At 38.2% G+C, this 20,582-nt stretch overlaps 2 protein-coding genes across 2 annotated transcripts; one reads left to right on the forward strand and one right to left on the reverse strand.

Annotated features, from left to right (window-relative positions):
* Positions 1 to 6,625: 6,625 nt before the first annotated feature.
* LOC103109085 (olfactory receptor 6C2-like) lies at positions 6,626 to 7,573 on the reverse strand. Its single transcript, XM_007518090.2, has one exon. It carries the CDS (start codon positions 7,559 to 7,561, stop codon positions 6,626 to 6,628), a length of 936 nt encoding a protein of 311 aa, XP_007518152.1. The 5' UTR covers positions 7,562 to 7,573.
* An 11,849-nt stretch (positions 7,574 to 19,422) lies between these two features.
* LOC103109086 (olfactory receptor 6C2-like) lies at positions 19,423 to 20,361 on the forward strand. The gene has a single exon (XM_007518091.2). It carries the CDS (start codon positions 19,423 to 19,425, stop codon positions 20,359 to 20,361), a length of 939 nt encoding a protein of 312 aa, XP_007518153.2.
* Positions 20,362 to 20,582: the final 221 nt, after the last annotated feature.

Consider the following 20,582-nt stretch of genomic DNA (forward strand, 5'->3'; position numbering starts at 1 on the left):
AAATGCAAATAAAGACAACAATGAAATATTACTTTATACCTGTAAGAATGTCATACATCAGCAAGGGCAGAAATAAAAAATGTTGGAGAGAATGTGGGTGAAAAGGAACACTTATGCACTGCTGGTGTAAGTGCCAAATGGTCCAGCCACTGTAGAAAGCAATTTGGAGACTTACTGGCGCATTAGGAATGGACCTACCCTATAATCCAGCAATTCCTCTCCTTGGGATTTACTTACAGGAGACAGAAACACCTATCAGAATATATCTGTGTATACCTGTGTTCATAGCAGCACTATTTGTAATTGCCAAAACCTGGAAACAACCCATATGTCTAACATCAGATGAGTGGCTAAAGTAATTGTGGTATATTACACGATGGAATACTACTCAGATGTTAAAAATGATGATGTTGCCTCCTTTGCATCCTCTTGGATGAAACTCCAGGACATCATGTTGAGTGAGATAAGCCAAAAAGAGAAGGACAAATACCAAATGATCTTATTTATTAGCAGGAGTTAATAAAGTAGGTATGGAGAGGGAGAACACAAAGGAAACATGGATTAGACATGGTATATTGCACCAAAGCAAAGAACTCTGGGGGGGAGAGGGAGAGAGGATAAGAAGAAAATTCTGGGGGGCTATTATATAATGAAATTGTATACATATGTCAATGACTGCACTAGCCCCCTCAGTTGAAAAAAAAAAAGGCTGGATTCAGAGGTAGAAATTTGTTAGGCCTGGTAGGAACCGACCTGAAACCCATTAGGGAGAACTAAATGTAACTTCCTGTCTTCCTTGAGACCTTGGTCTTGTTCTTTGGTTACATTTGAGCTGTAACACTGGAGAGCTGAAACACAGAATTTTCCATGACAAAGTAATGAAAAGAAAATGAAGCTGTATTCTGGGAGGATGGAGCTTTGGGCTCTCAAGCATGGGGTTCTGGGTCAGTCCCTGGCAGCACATGTGCCAGAGGGGTGTCTGGTTTTCTCTTTCTCTCCTTCTCATTAATAAATGAATGAAATCATATATATATATATATATATATATATATATATATATATAAAAGGAATCTGTCTTATTCCTTTCTCTCCTTCCTTCCTCTCTTTTTAATTTTTATTTATAAAAAGGAAACACTGGCATAGGATAAGAGGAGTACAACTCCACACAGTTCCCACCACCAGAACTCAGTATCCCATCCCCTCCCTTGATAGCCTTCCTATTCTTTATCCCTCTGGGAGTATGGACCCAGGGTCATTATGGAGTGCAGAAGGTGGGAGGTCTGGCTTCTATAATTGCTTCCCCGCTGTACATGGGCATTGACAGGTGGATCCATACTCCCAGCCTGTCTCTCTCTTTCCCTAGTGGGGAAGGGCTCTGGGGAATTGGAGCTCCAGGTCGATCTATACTCCCAGCCTGTCTTTCTCTTTCCCTTGTGAGGCTCTCCTGTTTTGCTTCAATAGACATATCCATTCCATGTATTTTTGTTCCCTTTAGAACATTACTCTCATTACAGTATTCCCAAAACTATAAACCTTAAGTTCAATTCAATAAAAAAAGAAGGGAATGCACCCCCCAATATTCAGTTGGCTAAACTGTCAATGAATCACTATACTAAACCTTTTTAATATATACAAAAATTCGAATTGTCTATCTATTGTATCTCATTGGCAAAGCCACCCATTCTTCCAGTCATAGAGACATATATTTTTTCTTTTTTCTTTTTTCAATACTGGATGTCCATATTTGTTTTCCTTTTATTATCGTGGATGCCATTATTGGTCTTGAAAAATCCAGAGTCCCTGCTGGCAAGTCCTTACCATAAAGGACACCATGCCAGTATATATTCCAGCTAACCTCACCAGCCTATCCAAGTCTTCTCTCTCTGCTGACCTACCACCACTGATTTCAGTTCCTCTTTATACAGAAGCCATTGGCTCTGACTTCATTCTTACATGTTTATTGACCTCTCACTTTTCTCCCAATGTTCCACAATGTTCAAGGAACCTCACCTTGACTTCTAATGTGTATGCACCTCCTATGTTTGTGTTTTGGTGCAACGCCACCCTATATTTTCATGTCAATTCTTCTCTACCTGGTCCTTGCCTCCTAGTTTCACTCATTCCACAGCTGACCCTCTATGAAGAAGAAGAATTTCATCAGTTGGCGCTGACGATCATCAGAGGACCAGACGTGCTGTGTTTTTTCCCCTGGACATCACATCGACTGACTGGTGGAGCTTTGGGACAATCTCTCTATGCTTCTGGACACATTGAAAATCAACTTCAACAGTCCATTTGACTTCACCTCTGACAGCTTGGAGTCTCTCCAGAGACAGATAAACTCCCTTGCCAAGGTGGTACTCCAGAACTGCCATGGTTTGGACTTGATTTATGCAGAGCAGTATGACCTTTGTCTAGCATTGCAGAAGAATGTGTTTTTTCATAAATGAAACTGGATTTGTAGAACAGAATTGATACCTTGCACAAATTCAGCCATGATATTAAGAATTCCTTTTCCCCTTTCAATACTAACTCTTGGCTTTCTTCTCCTTTAACTGCTTTGCTTCTGCATCTCCTAGGCCCTTTGCTAGCTATTGCAGTCCTATTACTGATTGCTCCTTGCCTCATTCAATTCCTCAAGAAATGCATACATGACATTATTCATGTCACAGTTCAGAGGGTTTCTGTTCACCCTTACACTCGTATTCCTTTAGAAGAGGTAAATGCTCTTGCTTACATTGATCCGTAGACACTGTTCATTAATTAAAGAAATAAGGAGGAGATGTTGGGACTATGTGTAAGCTTGATAGAGCTTAGGGAGAACTTCCATCCTTGGATAGAGGTCTGAGAAGATACCCTCTTGTGAGTCTCTCTCTCAACCAAGGTGAATGAAGAGGAGAAACTATCTCCCAGACTTAGTCTCCTTCTTGACTCTCAGGCCCACAGAAACCCCAATACTTCTCCCCATTAACTGCATGCCACATTGCTGTCTACTTTAAGATTCATTTATTCAAAGTCACCTTACCTTCTGATCACAGAGGAGAACACACCTTATCACATACTCCATCATACACCTCAGACCCCAGACAAGAGAAATTCCAAACTATATGGCCTTTTGATATCCATCTTCTCTCTGTCTCACCCTACTGGTTTAACCCCTATGCTTCTCTCAAATACCTTTGGATAATTAAGTTGCTTGCGTCATGGAGAATAACTGTCTTGTATCTCATCAATTCCTGTCATACCAGCCCCCTACCATAGGGGCAAGCTGACCTTTAAGAAACTTGTAATTTCTGACATATTTCAATAATTCCCTTTGTTTGGTTTCCTATTTAACTCATGTCCACCTGCTAATAATTGAGATCTGAGCACACAGCAGTCTCCTCAGTGTCTTTACTTCGTGTTGTTCCTTGTGTGAGCAAGAAAGAACTGGTCCATTACCTTTCCCTGGAGATCACCCCGACAAACATGAATTTTTCAAGGTCATGGTTACATTTTCATTTCAAAGAAGCAGGACAAGATGAAAGAACTTTCACAGGGATGTGTCAAAAATCAACGTGTTATTTAGATACAGAGCAACTAGGTAGGGAGGAGAATATGGAACTTATCTCAGGACAGAACTGCCCCTCCCCCAGGTGCTGGCCTTCTTAACAGCTTTTATCTCAAAGGTTGCCCCCTGGTGCTGTTCTGCTCAGTAAGTGGGGGTGGGGGGCAGCAGCAATTACCTCATTTGTCATCAGACAACAGGGAAATGTGAGTGCAGGTTATATTAAGGAATTATGCATCTATTTTCTGCTTCAAGAAACATAACCGAAGCTAACCTAAATATTTTAAAAGGGAGAAAAAATGATCTGGAATAAGTTAATAAAAAAATAATAAAAGCTGGTTTAATATTTAATGGTCTATTTGAAGTACACATATTTAAAATTATAATAGTGGATGTAGTAATTTTTAATTTATTTGTGTTTATTAATTCAGATTAATTAACATTATCTAAAAACACAAATAACTTGGTCTTACAAGGTTTTATGATTGATGAAGTACCATAAGATGAGTCACTTATGCAAAACTAGAAGCCACCAAGGAATTTTGGTATGAGATTTCCAGGTTTGATAAACTTCCTTAGAAAGGTTGAAAAAAAAGTATTTAAAACAATAATAGATTTCTAGAATTAGCCTCAGATTTTTTGATATTTTGTAATTTTAGAAACAGTAAAGTAAGCTGCGGTGATGGGGGTGGGGATATGGAAGGATCATAGAATTTTTGGTGAATGTGATAACATAGGAGATTATACTCCTGAAAATTTAGAGTTTTGTGAGCCACTGTTTATCAGTTGCATTATAATCAGATCTGTGGCTTATTGTAATATGTTGTGCTCAGAGAGATTCACAAGGAAAAGGGAAATGTTTTTAGTAAGACTGCACATTCCAGGAAATAGAATGTTGGTTAGACTTTAACCAGTGCCCCAGCCTACCTCAAATCATCTGTCATTCATGACCTTGCACATTGGAATCCACGTAAGATGGACATGTTAAGTGATGACCCTGATACCCAACACCCAAGTTAGACAAATCCTAGAATCAGAATATGATCATTTTCAGAATCCTTTGGAATACTAAACTGAAGCTGAACAAATACTTCCATGAGGAAGAGAAGCAGGACATCTGAGACAGACAGCTTACCCCAAGAGGTGGGATAAGACCAATATATTCTTCACAATAGGATAACTGATTTAGAGAGTATCACTCCATGATTTACTAGCTAATAGAAACTCCAGAAATTGATTTATCACTACTGATCTCTGATATGATTTCCCACCCCCCCCCGCCATTTTCCACTATAGTTGTCCCTCCTTTATCGAGGTTAATTAGTTATGGACTCTACTGTGATAAGTAAATTTTTGCAAATTATAATTCTTTACTTATGGATCAAATATTTTCATAGAGCATATAAAACCTGTTTATGACAATCTAAATACAGGTTTTTTTTAAAAACATTATTAGAGCCCTCTAGACATGAAGTAACACCCCTTTAACTTTGCTTCTTTGTTGAAAGAGACAGCAGCTATTGCACAGATGTTCTTTTCATTTTTACGGATGGAGCAAATGGTAGACTTACTCAGTTGTAATGGCGGGCAACCTCCACAATTTTCTTGCCATCTTTAATTATATCCAAGAGTTTCACTTCCTCTTATATGGTAAGCATCTTCCTCAGTCACTTGGTTTCATCATTAGAAGGCTTAGAAGAAGGGGATCAGGCGGTAGCTCAGCGGGTTAAGCGCACATGGTGAGAAGTGCAAGGACCGGCATAGGGATCCAGAATCTTTTGCTTTGGTACAATACATGACAAGATTGTGTTTTTAAGCTGTTATGTTTTATGCTTCATGACTTCTGTTTAAAATATTCTTATATCTTCTCCATATTTGTTGAATGTCTCACTTTGCTCATCCATTCTTTTCACAACTTCAATGAGTATTTTTATGAATATTTCTATAATTCATCAGATATTCTGCTTATCTCACTTATTTCATTAAGTTTTTTTTCTTGGAGATTTAGCTTGTTCTTTCATATCATCTTATTTCTCTGTTCCCTTAATTTGTCTGACTCCCCTGACCCTGGAGTCTTTTCTGTTTCTTTCTAAAATATATTATGCATGTATGAAATCCTGGCACTTCATAAAATGAAAAAAAAATCAGCAAATGGATATCCTTCATATATGAGTTAGGTACCTTTCAAACTGCTGCTTTTCCCCCTAAGTACAATGGATCTGTGTTTAACTCTTTAAGTGTGGAATCTCTATTTCCTGTAATACTAGCATCCTCCTTAGAACACATCTTTGTGGTTTCAACAGGGATTATGGCAATTAACCCAATCACCTAACAGCAATCAACAAAAATGGTGCATGTCCTTTCATTCCTGGTGTTGGTGTAATGCAGAGGCTTGCAGATGGCCACATAGCTGTGGTCACAGGACATGGCAGTTAGCAGATAAAAATTCTGTTGCCCCAGTGTGGATTACAAAAAATAACTGGGTGGCACAAGCATTCAATGTTTTCAGGGTTTCCTTCTCCAGTGCAGATTCCGGGTGTCCAGAGTTCCTGATATGGAGCAAAAATCCTTCCTTTTTGCTGTGGGGATGCTGTTCTGCTAGTTTTCAGTTATATTTCAAAGGGAACTTCTTCACTTGTAGATGTAGATGTATTGTGGATAAGGAGATGATGAGTTCAGGATTCTCCTACTATGCCCATCTTGGACCATCCTCCCTTTATATATAGACATACACATATACATATATACATATATATATATATTCAAATCAAGTCTTTTTTTGCCTCTAGGGTTATTGCTGGGGCACAATGCCTGCACTATAAATCCACTGCTTCATCTTTTTTCTCATTGTTGTTGCCGAATAGAACAAAGAGAAATTGAGAGAGGAGGGGAAAGACAGAGAGGGGAGAAAAAGATATATCTGCATATCTGCTTCACTGCTTGTGAAGTGACCCCCCTGCAGGTGGAGAGCTGGGAGCTCAAACCAGGATCTTTGCACCAGTCCTTGCCCTTTTCATTATGTGTGCTTAACCCAGTGCTCTACTTCCTGACCCCCCCCTCACAAGCCTTATTACACTCCTAATTCTTTGAAAGAAATGCCAACTTCTTAATTGAGTCCTTGAAGGCTTGCTTGACTTGCTTATTCCTTAAAGTATAAATGAAAGGGTTCATCAAAGGTATAATTGAGGTGTTGAGCAGAGACACCACCTTATTCATGGTAACTCCTTCCTTTGCTGGTTTGATATAGATAAAAATACAACTTCCATATGTAATGGAAACTACAATCATGTGGGAAGAACAGGTGGAGAAAGCTTTTTTTCTTTGCTGAGCTGAAGGAAGTTTTAAAATAGTCTTAATGATATGTGTATAGGACACACCTACACACACTAATGTGACTATGAGAGTCAGCACTGCCATGATTAAAACTACTTGCTCTACCAAATGAGTGTCTGAGCATACAATCTTCAGAAGAGGAGCTGCATCACAGCCAAAGTGGTCAATAAGATTAGAGTTGCAGAAATCTAGCTGAATTCCTAGGCTAAGTGGTGGGATTATGACAACTAACCCAGTCACCCAACAGCAAACAACAAAAATGGTGCATACCCTTTCATTCATGATGGTGGTGTAATGCAGAGGCTTACAGATGGCCATGTAGCGGTCATAGGACATGGCAGTTAGGAGAAAAAATTCTGTTGCCCCAGTGAGGATGACAAAAAATAATTGGGTGGCACAAGCATTATAGGTAACAGTTTTGTCTCCAGTTGTCAAGCTGTACAGGAATCGAGGAACACAGACAGTTGTAAATATTATTTCTAAGATGGAGAAATTTCGAAGGAAGAAGTACATGGGTGTTTTAAGATGAGAATCCATGAGAGTGAGAAGGATAATGATTAGATTTCCAATAACTGTGAATATGTATGTGAGAAAAAGCAATACTGAAAGAAACACCTGTAGGAGTGGGTCATCCGTTAGTCCTAGCAGTATGAATGTTGTTATTGAAGAATGATTTTTCATCACTGTCTGTAGATATATATTGAGTCTGTCCTGATGAATCATAAACTTTGAATCTAAGGAGGAAAGTATAAAAATAACAATTTAAAACATTTTGTAAATAAAAGTAGCCAAGAAAGTCAGTAGAAACACATTTTAACCTCAAACTTAATTATTAATTGCATAGCAAGGTGATTACATAATGCTTCATGGGGGTTGGGTTGTAGCGCAGCAGGTTAAGCACACACGGAGTGAAGCGCGAGGAGGACTGGTGTAAGGATCCTGGTTCAAGCCTCTGTCTCCCCACTTGTAAGGGGTCGCTTCACAAGCACTGAAGCAGGTCTGGAAGTGTCTATCTTTCTCTCCCCCTCTCCGTCTCCCCCTCCATTCTCCATTTCTCTCTGTCCTATCCAACAACAATGACAGCAAAAAATAATAATAATAACCATAACAACAGTTTAAAAAAAGCAAAAAACAAGGGCAACAAAAAGGAAAAAAGTAGTCTCCAGGAGCAGTGGATTCGTGGTGCAGGCACGTGGTGAGTCCCAGCAATAATCCTGGAGGCAAAAACAAACAAGCAAACAAACAAACAAAACCACACATAATGTTTCATTTCCATAAATTCTGCTTAATCCTAGTGTTCAGAATGTGGTTTGTGGAGAATACTCACCTGAAGTTCATTTCCACTCTGGCTAGAGGATTAATGTTAAAGTATCAAGAAAGACCCCATGAGATTCTCACATTCCGTTGAGATTGGGACATCTATCACAGTTTCTGTAGTTCACAGTGTAGACCAGGAAATCCAGAAATGTTGATTACTAGAAAAATACATATAATAATTTATTTACCTGTCAGAACAGCAATCATCAAATCATTCTCATAGTCTATGAGAATGTAATACCACTGGTAATTTAGTTATATTATTTTCCATTCTTTGAAATGTTTGTTCCCTAAAGTAATACCTAAATCTAGACAGCTTTATAGACAAACCTTTACATTGTAGGCAAATTTGGAGCAATGTTACTATGAATATAAATTGCTACTATGTAACAGTGATACTATGAAATTTCCCAGATGGAGTTCCATACTCATCAATTTCTTTTATACTCTCTCTACTGGACTACATGCTAAAATATTCCATTCTCTGTCCTTAGTTATCAGTTTGAACAACCTCGAATTTGTCTGTTTCTCCTGAATTTCTCTTTAATATCCTTCTGTAGTTAGACATCCCAACCACCCCAAGTCTTTCCAGAACACTGATACAAGGGGCACTGTGAGAATAATCCCCAGAGGACAGAACTGTCTCCTTAGACTTCCATGATTCTCACTAGGGTTCTGCAGATTGCACATAGATATTTTAGTTGCTTCTGACTTCTAAGTGCCTCCTGAGGTTACTTGTTAACTCCCTTGATAAAGCAGTATCCAATAGTCTCTAAGCTGGGTAGACAAGAGAGATTATGATTTGGGGAAATGACTTCCTTCTTTGCTAAGATTCCTTTCTCTGAAAAGTTATTTTTTTTCCATTGGGACTGTCACTAATAATAACTGTTGTCATTGCTTCATGGTACCTCTTTGCTTTGTGGCACTCACCCTGAAGATGTGTATTTTTATGATATGTAGGCAGTGTACCACTCAGTGATAGCAATTGGGGGATCAGTGGATTGGCCAGTATACAATCTTGTGCTCCCATTTCAGAAGAAGTGGTTAGAACAAGATTTCTGAGTAATTTGACATCATTATTTCAATGGAGAAGAAAATTATCAATGAAAATATTATGCTAAATAACAAGTTTTAATCTTTGACTTTTATTTCCTGTTATCAGAATTTTAAACTGTGGCAAGCTGCTACTTTTGTTCTTCTATTTAAAAATAACAACATTACTTTAATTCCCCATAATAAAATGATGACACAATTACATTCATTTAGAACTGGTAGAAAAATGCTATAATCATCTAAGATTGAATTTGTTATTATTTATTCATACCTGTTTATACTTTTATGTTATAATTTTATATATTATAAAAATGATATATAACATTTGATGTTTTCCCTTAGCTTTATTGTATTTATCATTTCTTTTTCTTCTTCTTTTTTAAATGCTCCTTGATCACATTTTCAGATAGAGAGAAACTGAGAGAAGCAGGGAGAGAGAGAGAGAGAGAGAGAGAAAGAGAGAGAGACTCCATAGCACCAAAGCTTCCTCTGATGGTGGCCAGCTTGAAATGTGGAGGGCAGACAGGGTGAATCAGGCACACTATGTAGGTGAACTGTTTTGCAGATCTTTATTCAGCTGCTTTTTAAAATGCATTTGCATTCTATTTACTAAATCTTTAAATATTCTTTATAATATCTAAGTCATATATATGAAAGAAAATTGAAAGATGATAGTTATAAGGTTGAGCATTAATGTGCTTAACTGCATTTCAACAATATTTTAATGGGTATGCATCTCCATAAATATCTACTGTGCCCATGAGATTATTTTCACATTTAACAACTGGCTAAAAAGGAATTACAAAAGGACTTTCTATTCTTTTTTAAATTTTTTTAAAAATTTTTTTAAATTTTTTATTTAAGAAAGGATTAGTGAACAAAAGCATAAGGTAGGAGGGGTACAACTCCACACAATTCCCACCACCGAATCCCCATAACCCACCCCCTCCCATGGTAGCTTTCCCATTCTCTATCCCTCTGGGAGCATGGACCCAGGGTCGTTGAGGGTTGCAGAAAGTAGAAGGTCTGGCTTCTGTAATTGCTTCCCCGCTGAACATGGGCGTTGACTGGTCGGTCCATACTCCCAGTCTGCCTCTCTCTTTCCCTAGTAGGGTGGGTCTCTGGGGAAGCTGAGCTCCAGGACACATTGGTGGGGTCTTCAATCCAGGGAAGCCTAGCCAGCATCCTGGTGGCATCTGGAACCTGGTGATTGAAAAGAGAGTTAACATATGAAGCCAAACAATTTGTTGAGCAATCATGGATCCCAAGCTTGGAATAGTGGAGAGGAAGTGTTAGGGAGGTACTCACTGCAAATCTTTTTTAAATTTTTAAAAAATATTTATTTTCCCTTTTTGTTGCCCTTGTTTTTTTTTTTATTGTTGTAGTTGTTATTATTGTTATTGGTGTCATCGTTGTTGTTTTTAGATAGGACAGAGAGAAATGGAGAGAGGAGGGGAAGACAGAGAGGGAGAGAGAAAGATAGACACCTACAGACCTGCTTCACTGCCTGTGAAGTGACTCCCCTGCACTTGGGGAGCTGGGGGTTGAACTGGGGGTTACGCTGGTCCTTGCCCTTTGCACCACGTGCGCTTAACCTGTGGCACTACCGCCCAACTCCCAGAACCTTCCATTCTTATTCCTACTGTTATTGCCAAACTAGTCCATTAGAAAGTGTATCCCATTGTATACTCCCGCTATTTATAAGTGAAGATATCTGTTTTTCAGAGCTTTGAATGTTGAACTCTCTTATTTTTAGACATTTTCCTCTTAATATATTGTTTTTATTAACAAGAACATTTTTCTTAAAAAATGAAGCACACACCATTTTATTCTGCATGAACAATTAATAACTTTCATTACAAATTATTACAAATAATTGCAAATGAGTACAAATGATGCATCATTACCATTTCCCCCCTGACCAAATGGTACTGTAAATTAGTAATAAACATGTACTTACTTTGCATTTTCATGAGTTATTTAAACCCCCTAGTAAAAGAATAATTATCACCAGAGGCTCTAATTCCTAATTGATATGTTAATTACTGTGGGTTGTTTTAGGATTAAGGCAGCCCTAAATGGATCCAGAATAGTTTAAGAAACAATTTAGAAGGTTTTTTTTTGTGTGTGTGTTGATAATCTTATCATCAAGTTCATTAAACATTTTTCCTGATGTACATGATCTTAAAATGATCCCCTCTAAAGCGTTCTTTTTCTTAAACTAAAATTTCATTGACTGTAAAATTTTGAGAGTCAGCAGGATATTTTAAATATATAGTTGTGTATAAATATATAGCCACTGGGTACTAAGGCCCTGTGAGAAAGACAGGAATATATATTTTTTTATTATTCCTTTTAGATCTCTTGTTATATCATAGTTTAGTTTTTAATTCTGATTTCTTTGAAGAGCCTTATTTAAGTCAATTTTATAGTACTTACCATGCTATATTGAGTAAAGTGCAGCTTACATATTACTTTCAACATTTCTTTGAAAGTGAAGATATTTCCTGGACTCAGGTTTTCTAATAGAAAACTCTAAATCTGCTATCTTACCTTAGGTGTATTTTTACACGACTTGCATGGCTTTTGCTTTTATACTTTCAGGCAGATAAATGACAAATATATCATACTTACATTCTTTTGTTTCGCCATTACTTTTTGGGAAATATAACCCCAAATTGTTTCTTTTCACTTTGGAAGCACTGGCTGCTAGTGGCTATAAGTTTGAGTTATCATAAGGCATACATTTAACCCCAGCATGTACTTGTAGTTAATTATGTTTTCAAATGCAAGATGATATGCAGTGGCACAGAGAATAATACCCTTTTTTTTTTTTTACTGTACTGAGTCTAAAATGGAACTGATCAGAGTTTCTATCTCTCATTAAATTGTAAAATAATATTTCTTCAGTGAAATAATATTATGGGAGAAATATGGACAAACTTTATGAAATTAATTATTCCTTGCAGTGACAGTGAGGGTGATTTGAAGGTGTAAAGAAACTGGTGTAGATTTTCACTAATAAAGGTTGCATTGTTTTTTGGTTTTATCTGTTTAAGTACACACAGGGCATATGAGTAAATGAGCAAAAAAAAAAATCCTTATGGACCTTATTTAAACCACTAATGCATCTATAGTGAAATTAACTGTCATGAACAAAATATAATCAAATTAATGAGCACTCATGGGAGATGTGCACAGAAATAAAATATTTACCTTCAGCGGCATCATAGCAGAACAAAAAAATATTTTTTGGGATTTTCATATGAACCATTATGGTAAGGCAGTGAAGCAGTGTTGTGAAATGGTGAGGATGTGGTTGAGCTCTGCAGGGCTCACAAAGTACCCTGCATTCCTGATACTATGGCCTATCTGCATAATCATTGTTTTGCTTGAAAGATTACCACCCATTCCATTCCTTTGATCTATCTTCTTTTTACCCTCCCTGCCTCCAAGACAGTATTAATCCCACCAGTTAAAACCCTAGAAACAATTGCTAAGGAAGTTCATACCTTTCCAGCCCCATTTTGCCTTTCTCTGCCCCTTTCCTAGCCAATTCTGTTTCCAACTTGCCACTTCCAGGTCTGTCTTTTAAAAGCTGTGGCTCTATGATCAATAGATATATTGCATTGTTGCCACCACATGTTTGATTCCTGAGTCATCTCCATCACATCCCTGAGTGAGTAGCAGCCCAGGCTGGCTCCAATGGCGTTCTCTCTAACCCAGAGAGTACGAGCCCTGGAAGAGGCATCCCCACGGTAGCCTGGCAAAACAGATCTGCAGGTGTCTGTCTTTCTCTTTCCCCTCTGTCTCTCTTCCTCTCTCAATTTCTCTCTGACCTATCCAACAACAATAACAGCAATGACAACAACAATAATAATAACAACAACAAGGGCAACAAAATGGGAAAAATGGCCTCCAGGAGCAGTGGATTCGTAGTCAGGCACCGATCCCCAGCAATAACCCTGAAGATAAAACAAAACAAAACAAAAGAAAAGAAAAATTGGTGATCTAGTAAGTAAATAGGTTTCCTGAACTCTTTGTGTTGCTCTAGCGAATTAATCAAAATTGAGGGTAAAGTCATGGGAACTCCCTTATGTCTTCCTCTGTTGAATCCTTGCATATCCTAAAATAGACTATGAGTTGTTAGTGCTTTACTCTGTGTATTTTCTTGCAGTTTCTTAAATCTGAACCATGCATGAGAAAATTAAGATTTGTCTTCCTCTTTCACTCAGCATGATTCCTTGCAGTTCCATTCATGTTGTAGCAAAAGAGTCCTCAATTTTTTATTTTTATATATTTGAATAGTATTCCACTATTAGTATATATCACAATATGTGTGTGTGTTTCTTTTCTGTAAATTTTTTTAATTGATTTAATTTTGATCAACAAGTCTATTGGATAAGAGGTGTGCAATTCCACACAATTCCCATCACCATATCCCATCCCCTCTGGAGATTTTCAGCTTTCCTATTCTTTATCCCTCTGGGCGCATGGACCCAGGATCATTATGGGATGCAGGAGGTGGAAGGTCTGGCTTCTGTAATTGCTTCTTCACTAGACATGGGCGTTGGCAGGTCAATCCACACTCCCAGACTGTTTCTGTCTTTCCCTAGTGGGGCAGAGCTCTGGAGAGGTGGGGTTCCAGGACACATTGGTGTTCTGTCAAGGGAAGTCATGTTGGCATCATGGTAGCATCTGCAATTTGATGGCTGAAAAGCATTAAGATATAAAGCATAATAAATTGTTTAATAATGAGGAGCCTAAAGGTAAGAATAGAGCATATGAGATTTGGGGTAAGGGCAGCAAGCAAGTAGAAAGACCAAAAAAGACACCATAATTTTATTACTCAATCAAATTGTTTCTATTTAGACCTAGATATCCATCTCACCCACTTCCTATGTCTATTCCCCAATCACTCTAAGGCTAGCTTTGTCAGATAAAGTAAGCACTAAAAAAGCTGGATAAGGGCAAGAGACTGGCATACTTTAATGACAACTCCCTTGCTCATTACCAGGCCACCCCATCATCGTTAGGGGCCAAGTCAGGGAATCCTGGAATTCCCACATAGATATGGTGGGCCTATAACTCTAACAGATCCAACATCAGTAGTCGTCTCCACCAGGAACAGCATAATGGACCCACTTGTGGGCATCTCTGGGTCCTTGCCCTCAATGTGGAACAAGAGTGGTTGGTTTTGGGTTAGCGACGCAAGAGAGATCTGACCCAGGAACCAAGGTTGTGGCGGTGATGCCATTCAAATCTTTATTCATCTGAGTGCCCCCGAGTCAGGTGGTAGCACACCTGATTAAGCCACTTGGTACAAAACACAATGGCTGGCGTCAGTCTCCTGGTTCGCAAGCAAGCTCCTGGAGGCCAGAGAACGGAAACCCCCCAAATTGGAAATGGAAGTGGCTTGACAATACCATACATGGTTAGGAAAGGGTGGAGAATGGTATAAGGGGGCTGGGAAAGGTAGGGACTTCCTTAGCAACTGTTGCTAGGGGGTTAACTGGTAGGATTAATAATAACCTGCGGGGAATTAGGGAGGAGACCTTTCAGGCAAAACAATGATTATGTAGATAATAAGGGAGTAGGCCATAGTATCAGGAATGCAGGGTGCTTTATGAGATAGGGAGTCTGATAAGACAAGGCAAATCTTGGGGGTTCATGTCCCTCCTTGTTTGACCTCTCAGTAGAGAGAGAGAATGACAGGATGGGCATGTCCCTCAGGTCAAGCCCTGCCAAGCTCAACCACATCCTCAAAATTTCCTTATAGTAGGGACTGTCCACTCTGAAGGGAGACTGGGTCAGCATACTCTGCCACTTGAGTATAACCTATAATAACCGTAACTATGACCACAGAATGTGAGCTCAGATCAACATGAATGCCGAGGTTGCACAGGTTCCTGGGCTTAATATGGGTCCCAGGTCAGACTGATGGGACAGTTAATGGTATTTATATAATTTTCCCATATTTGGGAGCTACTCTCTTCCCTGATCCAGCTTTCTAGTTTTATTTCCAACTCTGACACCATTTCCTTATCCACTAGCCCACCTTCATGTTAGCTGTCGGGCTCAGGCAAAAATTAGTGAAGTTATGGGCCTCTTGAAAAATACTTTTCTTTTCTTTATGATTTCACAGACAATATTTGTCTTTCTCTTTCTTATTTATTTTGCCTTCAAGGTCTGTCCATATTGTAGCAAATGATAGAATATTTGTATTTATCATTGCTAAATAATTATATATGTGTGTGCATGTGTGTGTCTTATAAATTGTTTTTAGGATGTTAAAATATTTTATTGATATAATTTGATTATTGCAAAATTTTATATTCTCATACTTCAGTGTAACAGCAAATTGTGTTACTTCTTACTTTTAAAATATTTACTTATTTATTTTAAAATATTTATTTATTTATTCCATTTTCTTTCACTTGTTGTTTTATTGTTGTATTTATTATTGTTGTCATTGTTGTTGGATAGGATAGAAAGAAATAGAGAGACGAGGGGAAGACAGAGGAGAAGAGAAAGATAGACACCTGCAGACCTGCTTCACTGCCTGTGAAGTGACCCCCCTGCAGGTGAGGAGCTGGCGGCTTGAACTGGGATCCTTATGCCGGTCCTAATGCTTTGCACCATGTGTGCTTAACCCGCTGCTACTTTTGTTACACCATATTTAATCCCCTTATTTATACTCGGAGGAACCAATAACTGAAACAAAGCTTTACTGAGTTGGTCAAAAGTATTATATTGCTCTCAAAAGTAGTTTGACCTTAGGTCTCCTAAAGAAATTTAGTGTTGTGGTACGTGTACACAATGAGATATTGGTCAGCTCTTAAGAATGACGAAGTCACCTTCTTTACCTCATCTTACATGGAGCTTGAGGGAATCATGTTAAGTGAGATAAGCCAAAAAGAAAAGGGAAAGAGAAAGACATGCACCTAAAAATCTGCTTGAATGGTTATGAAGTGGGGACTTGAATCCAGATCCTTTGCATGTAACACGTGCATTCAACCAGGTGCAGTACCACCTGCCCTGGCCCCAAATATGAATATATCATTTTAGGAAATTTCTGGAAGGGTGAGGCCTGAAATATAGCCAGTGGTTATTTTTAAATTTAGTTTTCCTCTTTATTTACCTTTTGTTAAAATTACTAGGAATGATTTAAGGTGCAAATACTTTACCAAAGGAAAGAGAAGAAGGGATCATCACTTTCTGTTAGCAGCTGTTTCCCATAGACATTATTAAATAAAGGGGAAAATAGAGAGGGTGGCTGCATTTTACTTGATGTTCCTCTCTTAATTTGGACTGTGCTGAATTGTATTTTCAGGTCTCTAGGGACACTGTTCTTGCTGCTGCATTTTCTAGTTACTTTGCTAAAAAGATTACACCAGACTCATTAGTGATTTAGAACTTAATTCACTTAGGACCTGTGCTTTGTGACTTGTTTTCTTATTTGTCTAATAAAAAGCAACAATGGCCACTGTAAAAATATATCATCCTATCTAGAAAGTTTCAATATTTCACTGATCTCAAGCAGAAGCACTTCTAGCATGTTCTCGTACCTTAAGGTAGCAATTAGCTTCCTAAATCAGATCAATGCTTTAGGAAAGACATGGCCATGTGAGAATTCAGAATTATATTCTCTTATAAATAGAGAGATGTTTGTAGATGACTGATTTGTAGTAAAAGAAATAAAAGTTGATAATTTTGAATTGACAGATGCCTTTATAGGACTGAGTTTGTGTTCATCTGAAAACTAGTGAAATCAAGGACAAATAAAGAGCCTTGATCTTAAGTGCACTTTGACATGTTCAGTTCATGTCAAACAGTGAACCGATATCAACACAGATGTCAACTTAATATACTATGGAAAAAGCATATGGTTTAGTATTTTCAGAGTGGTGTAAATCACCAACTTAGAAGGCTAAAGATTCAAGCAAAGAGGTAGGTACTTGGTCACCAACTAGATTTCTCAGCAGTGAGTAAAAGAGTGGATGTGTAATTCTTTGTATAAGTTGAATCTCTTATTTTACTTATTATATTAAGTGAATTGTTATAATCATTAAACTATCATTACTTGTAGTCTACGTATATTTTGGGGAGTGCACACAGTGCATCCAAAAACAATTAAACAAAATTTAGTGTTTTCTCTAGGATATTTACCATGGAGGATTATCATCTGGTTGGTAGGGACTTCTCTCTCTCCCTCTCTCTCTCTCTCTTTCTCTCTCTCTACACACACACACACACACACACACACACACACACACACACACTCACCTGATCTATATGTGATTTAAATTTTTGTAGGAATAAGGAAGTCTCAAACATGTGATAAGCAATGAAATTTAAGTTAGAGACATAGGCAGAGGTCTCTGAAAAATGTACAACCTAAAATTCACACCTATTATAAAATAAAATAGAAAAAAAGGTTGTTCAGGGGGGCTGAGTGGTAGCACAGTGAGCTAAGCGCACATGGTGGGAAGCACAAGGACCCATGTAAGGATCCTGGTTCGAGCCTATGGATCCCCACCTGGACAGGGCTCGCTTCACAAGTGGTGAAACAGGTCTGCAGATGTCTGTCTTTCTCTCCCCCTCTCTGTCTTCCCATCCTCTCTTGACTTATCTCTGTAGTCCTGTCCAACAGCAATGGCAATAATAACTACAGGGGCAGGAAAATGGAAAAAAAATGGCCGATAGGAGCAGTGGCGAACCCCAGAGAAAACCCTAGAGGAAAAAAAAATGTTGTTCAGAAGTGCAAATTACAGAGAAGAGTATATTTCATTAATAGGTGAACAAAATATACTATATAACTAAAAATTTTATTAGTGATTTAATATTGATTTACAAAATTACAAGATAATAGGGGTACGAATCCACGCTGATCCCACCGCCAGAGTTCTGTATCCCCATTCTCTCCATTGTAAGCTATAGCATTTTTCCTAAGGTTGCAGATATGGGTGAACTATTATTTCTACAACTACCTGTTTACAGTTGTATATATTTGCCCATTTTTTTTTTCCAAGGTTCCATCTTCTTTTCCTTTCCACACATACTCTTATTGTTATATCTAAATTTCCTTCTCTTTTCTTTCTCTGGGTCCTGATGAAGTTCAGAGTTCTCTGGTCATCTTCCCCCATCATTGGGAGTGTGGACCAAAATTCTTTTTGGGTGCTGAAGGTGGGAGTTCTGACTTCTGTTATTGCTTCTTTGCTGGATCTGGACATTGGCAGATGGATCCATACCTCAGTCCATTTCTGTCTTTCCCTAGTGGGGTAAAGTTCTGAAGAGATGAGGTTCCAGAACACATTGGTGAGATAGTCTGCCTAGGGAATATTATACTATATATAATATTCATGATACCACCCATGTTTGTAAAGAAATACAGGCAATGACTATTTTTTAGAATATAAAGTCAGTTTGTTGGTACTTACAGTTATTTATAATTAGGTCAATGAGATTACATCAAAAGCAGAGTATCAAAGCCATAGTATTTCGTTGTGTGTGTGTGTGTGTGTGTGTGTGTGTGTGTGTGTGTGTACACAGGAGTTTCAGTGTACAATTGGCTTGTAATTAAATCTAAACAGCACAAGACCTTGTCAAAGTTATTTATTTATTTATTTATTTATTTATTTATTTATTTATTTTTGTCTTCAGGGTTATTGCTGGGGCTTGAATCCACTGCTCCTGGAGGCCTTTTTTTTCCCCTTTCATTTCCCTTTTTGTTATTATTGATGTCCTAGTTGTTATACAGGACAGAAAGAAAAGGAGAGAGGAGGGGAAGACAGAGATGGAGAGAGAAAGATAGACACCTGCAGATCTGCTTCGCCACTTATGAAATGACCCCCCTGCAGGTGGGCAGTCGGGGGCCCAAACTGCAATCCTTACACAGGTCCTTGCACTTTGCGCCATGTGCGCTTAACCTGCTGTGTTACTGTCTATCCCCCTCAAAATACTTAAAAACTAGTTCTGAAAATCAGAATAAAAAGCTGAACATTACCAAGAACATGTCTTATTACAAAGTATTTATTATCAATTGAAAAAATGCATGCAAGATACAATGCACTGATTTTTAAATATACTACATTATAATTGTTGACACCATTTTCTCATTGTTCACAATCCTTAATTTGACAGGCACATTGAGTGTAAATCTGGAGCCAAGAATGAGAAATCACACAGCAACAACCACATTTATCCTCTGGGGACTGACAGATGATCCTCAAATGCAAATTCTGATTTTCATATTCTTGTTTATCAGCTACTTGCTGAGTGTTGTTGGAAATCTGACCATTATCATCCTCACGCTAGTGGATTCACATCTTAAAACTGCCATGTACTTTTTCCTCCAAAATTTTTCCTTCTTAGAAATCTCATTCACTTCTGCCTGTATCCCAAGGTTCTTGTACAGCCTAACCACAGGTGACAAGACCATCACCTATAGTGGTTGCATGTGTCAAGTGTTTTTAATAGATGTCTTTGCAGTTACTGAATTTTTCCTCCTGGCTGCCATGTCCTATGATCGCTATGTGGCCATCTGCAAACCCCTGCATTACATGACCATCATGAGCCATGAGGTCTGCAAAAGGCTGGTCTTCTGCTGTTGGATGATTTCTTTGTTGATCCTACTCCCACCAACTAGTCTGGGACTGCAAGTAGACTTCTGCGACAATTATCTCCTTGACCACTTTTTCTGTGATTCTAAACCCATGCTGAAGATCTCATGCTCAGATATAGTGCTCTTAGAGAACATGGTCATTGTCTGTTCTTCTTTGATCTTCGTTGTGACGCTTCTGTGTGTGGTTCTGTCCTACATGTTCATCATGAGAACAATTCTGAGGTTCCCCTCTGCCCAGCAAAAGATGAAAGCCTTTTCTACCTGTTCTTCCCACTTTATTGTGGTTTCTATTAGCTATGGTAGCTGCATCTTTATATATATCAAACCTTTATCAGAAGATGAAATGGCCATTAACAAGGGAGTAGGAATACTTGTTACTTCTGTTTCTCCCATGTTAAACCCCTTTATTTATACTCTGAGGAACCAACAAGTGAAACAAGCCTTTATTAACTTAGTCAAAAGGATTGTATTGCTCTCAAAGAAGTAGAGAGTGTTGAAGTCATAACTTCTAAGAAAAGAAAAGGCAATATATTAGTTCTGTTTTTTTTTAATTTCTTTATTGGGGGATTAATGTTTTACAGTCGACAGTGAATACAATAGTTTGTACATGCATAACATTTCTCAGTTTTCCACATAACAATACAACCCCCACTAAGTCCTCTGTTATCCTTTCCCTGGCCTTGTACTCTCCCCACCACCCATCCCAGA

The sequence above is a fragment of the Erinaceus europaeus genome, chromosome 7 (assembly GCF_950295315.1).
Source record: "Erinaceus europaeus chromosome 7, mEriEur2.1, whole genome shotgun sequence".
NCBI lineage: Eukaryota > Metazoa > Chordata > Mammalia > Eulipotyphla > Erinaceidae > Erinaceus > Erinaceus europaeus.

What these genes read in the sequence shown, in the direction of transcription:
- LOC103109086 (XM_007518091.2), top strand. Translation starts at nt 19,423, where the DNA reads ATGAGAAATCACACAGCAACAACCACATTTATCCTCTGGGGACTGACA.
- LOC103109085 (XM_007518090.2), bottom strand. Translation starts at nt 7,561, where the DNA reads ATGAAAAATCATTCTTCAATAACAACATTCATACTGCTAGGACTAACG.